Here is a 13,252-nt window from a genome sequence, read left to right on the forward strand (position 1 = left end):
CGTTTGCTAATACTAAAGCCGGAAACGGTGGCCACTTTAGTCACCTAACAATTAGGCCATCATTGCCTTCTATGAAGGGAGAGACAATTTATATCCGTGCCTTCTCCAGGATTCAAAGCCGAGCTCTTCGGTACGGCAATCAGTGTTACTAACTATCCCGTCTGAGTGGCACAATGAGATGTTTTATGCAATATTATCAGTGACGATTATTGAAGAAGACAGATATTTTGTACTGCTGGCTATTGACAAAATGTTTCTTTATACTAGTTATACATGGGCAACAATGTTTAACATAAGCATTTTTTTAAAATAAAAATGTAGTGGGTTTGTATCTACATGTAAATAAGGTTATGTTTCTTGCTGCTAATAAACAATTTTCCATGCGACTTTTGACTGCATCTAACTTCTCTTTCGTTTCACAGGGTTGTGTTTTGCTAGATAAGAAAAAGGTTTTTTTTTTCACTATGGACATATTATGCAGCCCCGCTTTTGCTTCGAAACACCATTTATTTTAAGACGCACCAACAAAACAAAAACAAAAAACGCTAATAAATAGAAAATAACATTTTATCTAAAAAGGAAAACACGAAATAAAACGTTTCCATACGTGAACCAAATACACTTTTTAATAATAAACTTGCTGAACCAATAGCAAAATTATACCTGCAGAGACATCAGGTTAATTGGAAAAGGCAGAAAGATGAAAAATCATCAACCGCCTTCGCCAGGAATCGAACCACGGACCTCTGAAATACCAACTCAGTGTGCTGACCACTACACCACGAAGGCTTGCTAAGAAGGCGAGAGAAATACTTTATATACCTAATTAATTTTAAATTAGCATTTTTGGAAAGGTGAATTAATTCAGAATAATTGTTTGAAAGAATATGCAACTACAATACGTCATGGATTCTAAGACGTTTCTTAATTTTAGTGACTTTCATATAGAAAGCAATGGTGCACCTTAGATTAGAAGAAATATGCATTGGAAACATATAACCATCAAAGGTCCAAAAGACCCAGTTCTGCGATTTCCAACCAGTATGGCGTCTATTGTTTTGAGGGCCCCCTCTCCTCGACAAACGTGAGGTGGTCTGCCTCCTTGTCCCCCCCCTCCTGCCCGAGGGGCATCATCATCATCAGAGCCCTTTGATTCCTCTCGTTGGAGCCCGGAATCGGCTGGCGAGAGACTTTATCTAATTAACGGACATTCGGCGTGCAGTCCGACGTTTATTAATTAATGTGTTACTCAGTAATCCAAGTCTCTTACGGAAGGACTTAATTAATTAAAGCGCGCCCATTCACGGAGGGAGGGAGGCTTCCGGGGGAGGGAAAGGGACGGTATTTTAAAGGACTTCCCTGTCAGATCAAAGAGGACGCGCACCTCAAAAAAGATTCTTTAGCGACGAAGGGGCAAATTAGAAGGAGGCGATGTAGTTCTTCGATCAGAATGAGAGAATGCTATTTGCTCCGCTCCCGTTTTCCGAAAGCTTCTTTACAAATACTTTCCCTGATTGCAATTTTTGCATTCGAGTTTAAATCTTTTCTTAAAATCCTGCATACGAATTTAAACCATTGAGAGAAAGAATATCTTTTCAACGAATCGTATTTGACTGCTGATCTAACAGGCTCTTTTTCACGCTAACAGCTTCTTTTGCGTTAGCCCTTTATGTACCGTTTAATTTAAAAATGGACTGTGCAAAATATTTGTTCGACTTTGTAAGTCTTATTTGTGTTAATTTAACCGGTTACTATGATTTAAATCTCTACTGTCACTTCTCCATTCCGTTTGCCTATCAGAATGCGAATTTCGTTTCAGAGTATTTAAGTTGTTCGGATTGCAAGCTAGAGCGTGTTTCTGCCTCTTGAGGCCACGCTACTAGGTTTTGCTAGCTTATATAAGATTATAGTCTTCGGCTTTGCATTTTAGTTGTCGACATTTAAACTGTTACGCGGGAGGGAAGTTTTGAGCTAACTTCGCATTCAATCAATTATGTAGGTTTGGCTACTAAGTTTTTAATCTTAAATTTGACAGTTTCTTAAGTTTCCTTGCCACAAGTGGTGGTGGAGCTTGTAAAGCGCGAGTGGTGTGTTAATGTTTAAGTTCTGTTTTAATAAAAAGGTTATTTTATAACCTTCTCAATGTGTTTGTCAGTATATTCAGACAATCGATAATTCGCTCCAAGTCTGTTAGGAGTTTGGATACCAGTTTATGTTACTAAAGAAAATCAAACTCTATAAGCTCTTTGAAGATACAAGCAGAAAATGAAGAAATAGAATAAATCGATCAGAGTTCGATCCTTGGATCAATTTGGATTTCACCTTTGTAGCCAGAAGGCTGTGTTGTTGATTGTTTCAGCGTATTCATCGTAGTTTTTCGACAACTGTAACTTTTCTTTGGAACTATCCTGTGTAATACTGACGAAAAAATTGTCTTTTTATTCTTCATCAAGTGTTGTCATCAGTCACTCCAAATCCGCGAACCCGTAGAACGCAACAATGGCCTTCTATAATTCTAGAGTCACCATGCTCTAGTGAAGAATGGTGAATACGTTTTTAAATAATACTTTATTATGAAACATATTACGATATATGTTTAAATAGGAGAAAGCTTAAGTAATAGCCCATGTAAATAAACTGTTGGACTTAAAATGAACAGTATATTGTAAATGAGAAAAAGAAATAACACCAATAAAACCTTAAGATAGAAAAACAGACACACACACACATATGTATATATATTTGTTATCTCTTTCTGTATAAAGAAATTTTCTAAATTTTGTTCGAGCTATTCCGAAGCTGGGTAGGAGTAGACTCGTTATTTCAGTGTGTACTAGTTACTAATTTCCGAAGAAGGTTCATCGAATGTCTAAAATAACTGAATTCGTTACTTTCTGCCTTTCAGTTAGCTTCGGTTACCTCATGGTTACACATTCGTTACTGATTTGTACTTCGCTAAACTTGAAATTTTAATCTTTTCACTTTCGCATAAAAAGGAACCTTTAAAAGTTTACCTTTTGTTGTTATTAATATTGAAATTATAATGAGTAGCAGCAAAAATATCGAAGTAATATTTTTATAGTACTGATTTCAGACCTACATTCGTCTGCTTCTCACAGGCGGATGCGAATACGAATCTTTCGCTACTGGCCTTAGCTTCTAAAAGCTATCGCCAATCGTTCATATTAAGCCATAGGCAGATCACCTTGGTAAGAAAAGTAAGATATACACCTATCGCCCGGGGGCAGCTAAACTGTAGTCAGGAAATTCTGGTCGTTAAAGTGGCCGAAGGATCGATGCTGAACAGAAAATCAGGTCCAAGGAAGAAGTATGAATGAGCACGGAATAGAACCCGGGAAGTCAAAGTAAAATTTCCATAGTATTATGTCAGTCCATAAGTCAGGAACTGCACTGTGAGCGGGGTTTTGCATGTCAGGTGACTATTTCGCTTCTGCAAAGGCAACCAATGTCTTGACTGCTTCAAACTTCTGCAAAGGCAACCAATGTCTTGACTGCTTTTCCAGTTGACTTTTTGCGTTTTGAATTTTTTCGATGCATTGAAGGATTTTCTCCATGAGATTTAAGATGTTTTCGTCAAATAACCAGTTTGCTGAATTCTTTAGAGGGTAATTTCATGAGACTGTAATTTTTGGGTTCCTTCAATTTCTTACTATAGGAATCTTGCTGTTCCGAACTAATTGTCTTCTTGGTAGTCTTCACCAGGCTCGGGAAAGCATTTATACTGGGGAGGTGGTGGGCGACTTTCTTTTCGAGTTACAGATTTTCTTTCCAATTTCGAGTACTTCTTCTCACAGGCCTTACTTAAGCTTACATTTATTTCAAATCTTCTGCACTATCTTTGACAATAGTTCTAGAAATGTATTACTAACTCATTTCATTGTGAGAAATTCAGACTATGAAAAAGATTGGCTACGACAGTTATAAAAGAAAGCTAAGAGTTTTAAGCTTAACTCTCTCGTCCACATATTTACATTCCTTTATTATTTGTCTTTTACTCGTTACTATTCAGTAAAATGTGCAACGCGTAAGATGCAAATGGTTCAACATTTGAAATAAATAACACTAAAATTCAACTACGAGAAAGAAAGAAGCGCCAGAGCACCGTTTCTCGAGAAAACCGCAGAAATTGAAAAGATTTCAATGAAATGCTGCCGGCGTCTCATTTAAAATCATAGCAGCGACGAGAAAAAAATGCGTTTTCTTAGTCGACCTTTGATTCTAACGAAAAGATTTCAGTAATACCTTGTAACGAGGAACACTTTTTGAAAATTTAGAGACCTCTCCGCCTTCCGAGAACATCCGAGCTCGTATCGCGAGATTAGGAAGAGAAAACGTTCGCATCGATTTTGGGCGTCGCCACTTGATCCGATTAGTTCTGTTTGCTTGCTTGCTTTTTGTCCCGATTAAAGCCCCATCTGCATCCTTGCTTTCCAAATACGACGCAAATTCACTGCATGTGTGTATGTGTGTGTGTGTTTTTAGTTTTTGAACTTTGTATTTTCTGTAGAGGGGAGTATCATAATTACAACATAGTTTTAGTTACAGTTTATCAAAAACTTGTTAGTCCAAAGGGGCTTTGTCCATGAAGGATTATTGCTTTCGTTTTGCGATTTTGCGTTGGTTCACTATAAATGTCCGTTTCACTTTTCAAACTGTTGCCACCCAATGTTAGAGTCCTGCATTATATTTGAAGAAATTAAATAATGAAAAACCAAGTCTGCATAAACGTATGTATATTTCTCGCATTGTGATAAAACAACGGTTCATAGAGCCATAGAATTTTGAATGAAATAATCCTACTGCGAATATGGGCACGTGGAAGCCCAAATTTGGAATTTGTTTTGATATCGATTTCATATTTTGTAAAACTTTAACGAATTTTTGATTAACAAACTCAAGGAGTTCAAAGAGAGCAATGGCAATGTTGTACAGAAAAAAATTATCTACAGCGCGCGAGACTCTGTATTTAATAAATACAGAGTACTAAATATCACGCGAGAACGTGATATTTAATAAATAAAGGTAACATACAAAATGTGAAAAAAAACGCCCCTTTGGATGTAATTTAAAATCTGAAACCTTTCAGATTTTTATCTTTAAAATTTTTAATTACTTTTACTTCGTTCTGAAAGTGATACCGCTAAACTAATGACCAAATAGCAGAAGGCTTGAATTCTGCATATATTTCTATCCATTCTACTACTGGTCAGGCAGACGTGCCATGGGCAATGGGGTATTTTCTCTTGAACATTTGATCAATGTTATCAGTGTCTGCAGGCATACACTGCTAGATTTAGTTTTTCGAGGGATCTAGGACTACATGCCAACGCCCATATCTAATGTTTTACTGTTCTAATATATACACGGCACACCCCCACAAAAAGAAATAAGAAAAAAATGACAGTTCTGTATCTCCTGTTCTGCTAGGCCTATTGACGAAATTCAAATTGCGCTTTCCATGTCTCAGACAGATGTCAGAAACGCGACTTACGATATGTATTAGATTTATATACAATAGCTTTGTTCTAACATAGGAATTTCGACACAAAATTGGACTTTTTCTGAAATCACGTACCAATTTTTTCCTTCTCACGCTTCTATCACTCAAATTATGCCTAGATATTAAATTTTGTAATTTTTGGTGAGAGATTTATGGAAAAATTTAAAAATTTATCTTGGCGAAATTTTTTCAACTTGCGCCAAGAATAATTCACTTCTCGGATTTCTTAATTTATAGCAACCTATTTTCCTTTCCTTTTTCTTCATTGTTCAGGAGCGGAAAATAGTCGTCGTTCATGTTATCAAATAATTTAAACAAAGTGGGTAAACCAGATTTTCGTTATTATCGCTTATAATAAATAACCCAAATTTGAAAACGCGCCAAAATTCTTAGGAAATTTTGAATAAGGAACTCTAATTTATGCAGGTGTGCTTAGAAAAACATCTACTTTAAGGTGGTGGCGAAGCTTTTATAAGCTATAATTCAAAATGTTTTTCGAAAAATTTATAAAAATTATTTAAAAATAAAAAATTTTGAAAATAAAGCGTAATATACGGGCGAATTTTATTTGGAACGAACCTAAATTTCGAAATAGGAAAAAAAAAAGGAATCAAATAAGTTTAATAAAAAAGAGATAATAATAAATGTATATCAAATTCAATTGATATTAATGAGCTAAAATTTTGAGAGCTAATTGTTTAAAAACTATTCGTGCGATTTTTACAAAAATTGGCGTTTTTACCAATTTATTTAGAGTAGTCATAGAATCGAAATATGGAAAAGAATTGGCATGTCATTTCAGAAAAAGACTGAAATGACATGCTATGGAATGACATGACATGAAATTTTTGTGTCAAAACACATGCATTAGAACTATGCTATATGTGAATCTAATACATACCCTAAGTCGCGCTTTCGAGACATGAAAAAAGCAAGCTGAATTTTTTCAATCTGCCCACTAGAACGGGAGTTATAGAACTGTCTCATTTTGGGGGTACATAAAATGTATAGTTGTTCTAACTTGTAATGTGTATCGGGATTTCTGTTTGCGTTTTTTTACGCCTGCCTTTTTGTATCTGCAGACACTGGGAATTCATTGATGTTCATGTACGATTCTTTACTACTTTTAAACTTTGATGCTGAAAAACTATAAAACTCAAAATATTCGTATTAACCTAGACATCTGTTATTAGAAAAATTAGCTTTATTGATTTATCTTTATTGGTGTGTAGTTTGTTAGTCTTGTAGGCCAAATACTAAAGCATCCAGATATGATATGACCTGCTGGATATTACTGCAAGTGCTTTATGCTGCATAGTAAGACATCCCGGCTACAGCCGATATTCGCCCAAGGCTGTCTCCTTCATCTTCTGCCATCTTGATCCATTCAACACCAAACGTTCTTTAAACTCTTTTCCACATTGTCTTGCCAATCTAGAGAGACTAAGCTTCGCAACAGCAACGATAAACGCCTTCATTTATTATTGCGAATTAAATCATGCTTAATCCTTTCTGGAATTTTTTTGAGGAAATAAGTGTTTAAGATTTACTTCGTAATTTTTAATACAGATATTTTGAGTTTTTATGTATCTTTGCCTTGTCGCCAAGTGAAAACTGAATTAATTGAATGAGAAATACTGAATCGTCTGTGAAAAAGTTTCTTTTTTATTTTTTCGCTTAATTTCTTTTATACATCGTTCTAGATATGTTATAGTACTTGAATAGAACATGTGGCAACGATTAGATAATTCTTTAAATGATATAAATTTTGTGCATTCTGAGTTATAATATGAACGAAGTATAACGCTTTTAAGTGAACCTAGCGCCAGAGTGTTGCTATGGTAAACAAATAGAGTGAATTTTAAAGAGTGCATTTATTCTATTGTGGTTTAAGTGCTGTCGACGAAGTAGATTATATTCAATCCAATAAGTTTAAATGAAATGCAAGAAAAAATGCGTATAATTTAATATTCCGTACAAGGAAGTCATGTGGTATATACATCAGATTTTTTTCCTTTATAAAGCTTCCCTTTTGATAACTGCAATAACAACTACTTATTTTATAATAGATACTTAATATAACGAACGGCTTAAAAATAAGGAACATAAGATAAATAAAACCGAAAGTAACATATAAGGCCTGTGATTCTGGTGAATAAATTATCTGAATGATTTATCTAAGTTTATACAAAGCAATAAACTCAGATAAGTCATTTAAATTAAACAGAATTAATGGGCGACTGCTACTATTGAATCTATTTTAATTAGTCCATTATAGTATGATGACTGTATTTAAAGCAGATTTACTATACTGTCATTGGTTTAAAAGTTTTACAGCTGTTATGGCAATGGAAGTGTTGCTATCATAAGTGTTTGTTATAATTTTAGTATTTTAGCTTTAAGTTGCTCACAATATAATTAAGACGAGGTTTCTTACAGTTAAGAACCCTTAACACAATCACCAAAATGGCAAATTTTCATTTGAGACAGTTGGGAATATATGCTAAATTCGCAATTACCCTCCGTTTAGAAAATTTCACACATAACACAAATAACTAAATTTTAGAAAACTAAAGAATCAGTAACCGATAGCAATATAAAAAAATATTAGGATTTTTGGTTTCATTTCCAAGAATGTTTTAGTCTTCGCAGGTTATGAAAAGACCTTAGGTTCACGTATCTAATGCCTTGTTTGTTACTCATGTAGTATATAGATTCTTTGCTTTTGTAGGAGCAATCACACAATTGCTGGAATAGTTTTTATTTAATATTTTATGCAAGAGATCATCAAATAACATTTCAAATTTTCTCTCATTGAGCTCGACTTGAAATCTATTACACGTGTTACTCGCCCGATTAAGTCTAGCTCAAATCACCACAACTTTAAATTTGGTTACGACATTTCCATCAGCTTCTGCACATTTTGCCTACTTTTCGACTTGAGGGATATGTCGTACCTGTGTTTTTTAGAAACAGCACATTTCCAAAAGTTACCTCAACCACAGAATGTGCTGAAGCTAGTTTTGTGTTCATCGGTAATGATGATGGCAATTACACAATTGGTAGACAAGTTTATATTTTTCATTGGTCCTCCTCTCCGACCACGTCCACTTCCGGCTCCTGGAGACTGTCTTCCCTGCTGGACACTAAACCCCTCATGTCGTCCAAGAGTCTCGAAGTAGATTGCGGGTCGGCGAGCTTTGTGTCCTCGCTCATCTTTCGCAGCTGCTTCTTGTGCTTCATTCGTCTGTTCTGGAACCAAGTCTTGACCTGAAACAGATTTTCAGACGTAAGTTTCACAAAGATAAAAACCCTGGGTTCCATATTTGCTTGCTGTAAAAAAAGATTTAAAAGATTTTCAACATATCGAAGATGATTTCAGTTTTATAAAATTGCGCGTCCGACATAAACAGATATTGTTGTCAGTTTACGGGTTCCAACCTTTTGTCTTACAGCTAAGTGTGTGGAACCTCAAGGTCTGGTAAGCGAATAATCGCTTTAGTTCGAGAAACGAAAACGTAAACTCAAGAGAGGTTAATTACCCTTTATTCCTCAAAATAAGAATTTACAGACGGCTCCTGTCTTAAAGCGTACAGAACCATTCCCTCCACTTGAGCCATAAGCCTCCATTTGGGCTTGAACTCAAGAGTACTGAGAAATCAAACTTAACTTATGCTTAACTAAAAAGATATAGCCGAAGCTATCAAAAATCTAAGTAGTTGGCCCCTAAATGTTAACTAACTGGAGAAGCTATCAAGGGTCTGAAATACGGCCTAGCGTAGTAATAGCTTAGAGAGAGTGTAGCCAAATGGCATACGCGCGCTAGTCAGAATCTCTGGCTCTCTCACGAAGTCGGTGGAACTTCGACTTAAGTATCGCTCTTCCTTATTCGCATTAACCGAGATTCTAAAAACACATTGGCAGAAAATTGTAAGCTGAAATTAGGAGGGACAGGAAAGTAGCTTTAACTAAAGATAACTGTTAAAAACATAGGATAAACTTTACAAATTGACGACTAAATATGTACTTTCATTTTTCTTCTGTATTATAAAAACATAGATTTAATTTAACAATTTAAAATGCCACTTTGTCAGGAGTTTCTAACAATATTTTGCAACAAGTGTCGTTTTACATTACCTGTATCAAAAATAAAATACATTATATACTTATATCATTTCGGGGGCAAAAGTACTAATTTTTTTTAAATAATTTCGACACAATCTGCATTATTACTAAACCAAAAAGAATACGATGAAGTTTTATAATGACTATATAGATGCTAAATTCGTTTCTTTGTGTTTTAAAATGTTTTAAGCAAGATTAAACGTTTTAGTAATCTAATATTTTTCTTTTATATTACAGTATATTTTAAAGATTTAAACAGGATACTGTTGGAATATTTAAACGGAAACACTTTTTGTATTAAGTGTTAATTCTATTTTATAGTAAAGGCCCAGGTTTATAATGTAACAACAGCTGATATTTTTTAATTTCAGAAGGGAAGGCAATTTTATAATTGTTTATATTTTTAACATTCTTATTTCAGTGTTTATCCTCGAAGTCATTATGCTATGCACCGCTTTCTGAATCAACGTTAATGTTTCATCTATGAATAAATGTAAACAACAATTCAATGACGATTCCATGAGAGAAGAGCAGTTATCTGTATTTCTATCTCTATCAAGATAAATTATCAATTATTGCTTTGATATTGTGCAGTTTGTTAATAATTAATAGATAAATTAAAAACCTTTGAAAGATAAGTCAAAAATGTTATAAGGTATTTCTCCCACCTTCTTAGCACACCTCCGTAGTGTAGTGATCAGCCCGCTCGGCGTGTATTTAAGAGGTCCGTGTTCGAATCCCGGCAAGGACGTTGCTCATTTTTCAAGTCTCCTGCTTCAAAACAGCCTAATGTCTCTACAGTAGTGAACGATTTAAAAGGGTGGTGAATGATGTTTTTCCAACACCAGGATTTGACGAATGGCTCTCCTAATCTCCAATCGCCCTTTAAAAGGGGGGGATATATAAGGTATTTCTCCCGTCCCGCCTTCTTCGCATGTCTTCGTGGTGTAGCGCTCAGCGCGCTCGGTGCGTAGTAGTGTAGAGGTCCGTGGTTCGAGTCCCGGCTAAGGCGTTGCTCAGTTTATATGTCTCTTGCTTCGAAACAACCTAATGTCTTTACAGTGGCATCCCAATTAAAAGGGGGAAGTATATAAGGCATTTTTCCCGCCTTGTTAATATGTCTTCGTGGGGTAGTGGTCAGCACCCTCGGCGCGTATTCGAAAGGTCTGTGGTTCGAGTCCCGGCGAGGGAGTGCGTTGCTCAATTCCATCTCTCCTTCTTTCAAAAAATACTTTATGTCTCTACAGCGTTATGCTTTGCCACATAGTAACGTGCTAAGAAACACTTATGTGTGAGGGCGCTTGGATGTAAGTTGAAAGTTTTTTATTCAGCACGGTGGAAACGTATTACTCTAACATTACTGTTAGTTAATCAATAACTGATAGTTTAAATCTGAAAGCTAAGTTAAGGATTTTATGAATCCGAATATGCCTACGTCCCGAGAATGGCTAGATTAGGTTAGATTAATTGAATAAGGCAAAACAACTGGAGGGCAATAAGTGGGGAGGCCTTCCAAGAGGACGTTTTAAGGAGAACTCTGTCGTATTCGCGTTACACATGGTAAAATACACAACCAACCATGCAACCAGCTTTCATGAAGCTAAGATTCGATCCCAGGTCGAACTGCCAGTGTTAAAAGACTTTACCTATCGATCGCTGTTAAGCCCTGAGAATGCGTTATACACGTTACAACATGAAAAATAAAAATTCTTCAAGGATACCTGCGGATTATTCTACCAGAAGATGTAACTTTCCAGTTGAATACTATCATACAATCTATAAATTCGTATCATACCAATTTCATTTCAAACAAGTGCAAACAAGTTTCAAACAAGTCTAAAGAATTGCTCTTGTTTCCATAACTTCCTATTGTCGTTAACTGATGGCGAGAAAATAAGAATCGTCAAGGGCTTACAGAATGAGCGTTATAAATAATAATTTTGCAAGAAAATAAGAATCGTCAAGGGCTTACAGAATGAGCGTTATAAATAATAATTTTGCAAGAAAGCCATCATAACCCTTGGAGTGTTTACGAACGTGACGCCAGTAAGTTAACTTTCGTAAACAAAGTAACATTCGGAAAAACTGGGAAGCTCTTAAATGTTCTCATTATGATAAGATGAAAGAAAAGAGTCTTAAGTGCTTCGCCCTCGTGTTGCTTTGCGTTAATACGAAAGGTTATGCTATGTGCGAAAAGTAAAATATCGTGAATTCGCAAAAGAAAACAAAATATCAAACAATTTCCCTCAAAACAGAATCCTTATCATCTCAATGTGTTATATCGACAAAGAAAAAGAGAGAGGAAGGGAAAAAGATGTGTTATTAAAAATTTTCCTTGATTATTTCGTGCCCTGTGCAACTAGGGTGTTTCGCGGCGATTAGCTCTAATCGGATTCGAAGTGGAGGTAAATATCGGCGATGGTAATTAGGCCGGGTTTTTAGCAGCGGGCACAAAATACGGTAATTGTGCGCACTTAAAAACGCAAAAGTAAAACGCTATCCCACCGGTTAAAAAAAAAAAAAAAAAAAAAAAAAAAAAAAGTACTATTATTTTCCGTTTTCATTACCTGGCGTCGGAGCGGTGTAGGGGCTTACGAGCGGTAATTGAAAAGAAACGAGAGATGGAGTGTGAGCGAAATTAAAAAGGCCTCTTTTCTGTCCATCTCTAGAAAAAGGGGGGTCGTCTTTAATTAAGTAATAGCTCGTCTCGGAAGGAACCACTGGAAGATGAGGGAGGGAATTCATTTTAATAAAAACCGGTCTGACTTGGAACGAAACCTCGCATAAAAAGACCTGCTGGTGTATTTCGTGATTTCACCGATCATTGCAGCTTCCATTGAGATTTTGTGCTTCTTATAAATTTTGTACAGAAGTATTGCAAGGAATAACTGCGTAGATTAGTCTCATTTTCAACTTAAATTAATAGGAACGATGCTGCTTACATTCCGCGCTGTATAGGATCGACATCGGCATACAAACGATAATTGCTTCAAGCAGACGACCTTCACGGTAGAAAAAGATATTTTAATAATGATGTAATAAAAAGTAAAATTACATTAGTTCATCGTTGCAAAATAAAACACTACCAGTTCCTTATCATTAGGTCCACAGGAATTAGAGAACAGCATTATGTTGTCCTCCAGTTCTAATTTTTTTAATGATTGCAATGCTTTTTCAGGGAGCAGTACCTGTACGGTATTAATGCTCGAACAAAATTTTGACAGTACAACACTTGTGAAGAATTACCTTCATTACTTGTTACATAAGCGGGTTATAGAAGTAACTTGTAATATGGACGCTGATGGTTTCATGTAGGGGGTCTTGAATCCCTCGCCCGCGGGCCACAGGTGGCCCACTGAAGGTACTTTAGTGGCCCCACTTTTAAATTTGAAGAAAAATTGCCTTATCAGCACTTTGTCGTAAAAAAAAAAAAAAAAAAAAAAAAAAAAAAAAAAATTTTTCTCTTATTCTTGATATTTAAAACATTTTACTGACTTTTTGGAGCCAATGTATACATATACAAATCTGTAACACTATCTCTTCGCTTAGAATCGATTGTAGTCTTGCAAAACAAACCTCCCTTTTTTTATACATATGTTTTCTGAC

The 13,252-nt window shown here is 35.5% G+C and overlaps 2 protein-coding genes across 2 annotated transcripts in view; one reads left to right on the forward strand and one right to left on the reverse strand.

Annotated features, from left to right (window-relative positions):
• The window catches only part of LOC118183152 (transmembrane channel-like protein 5), a 442,419-nt gene that overhangs the window by 134,326 nt on the left and 294,841 nt on the right, over positions 1-13,252 (forward strand). The gene's annotated exons all lie outside the window — the stretch shown is intronic.
• The window catches only part of LOC118192005 (brain-specific homeobox protein homolog), a 110,906-nt gene continuing 104,867 nt past the window's right edge, over positions 7,214-13,252 (reverse strand). The window contains exon 3 of the mRNA XM_085811139.1: positions 7,214-8,791. Within this exon, the coding sequence (XP_085667265.1) occupies positions 8,603-8,791 (189 nt within the window). The 3' untranslated portion in view covers positions 7,214-8,602. The remainder of the gene's footprint in view (positions 8,792-13,252) is intronic.

The sequence above is a fragment of the Stegodyphus dumicola genome, chromosome 2 (assembly GCF_044657685.1).
Source record: "Stegodyphus dumicola isolate Sdum_Otavi_A_Nest chromosome 2, ASM4465768v1".
Taxonomy (NCBI): Eukaryota; Metazoa; Arthropoda; class Arachnida; order Araneae; family Eresidae; genus Stegodyphus; species Stegodyphus dumicola.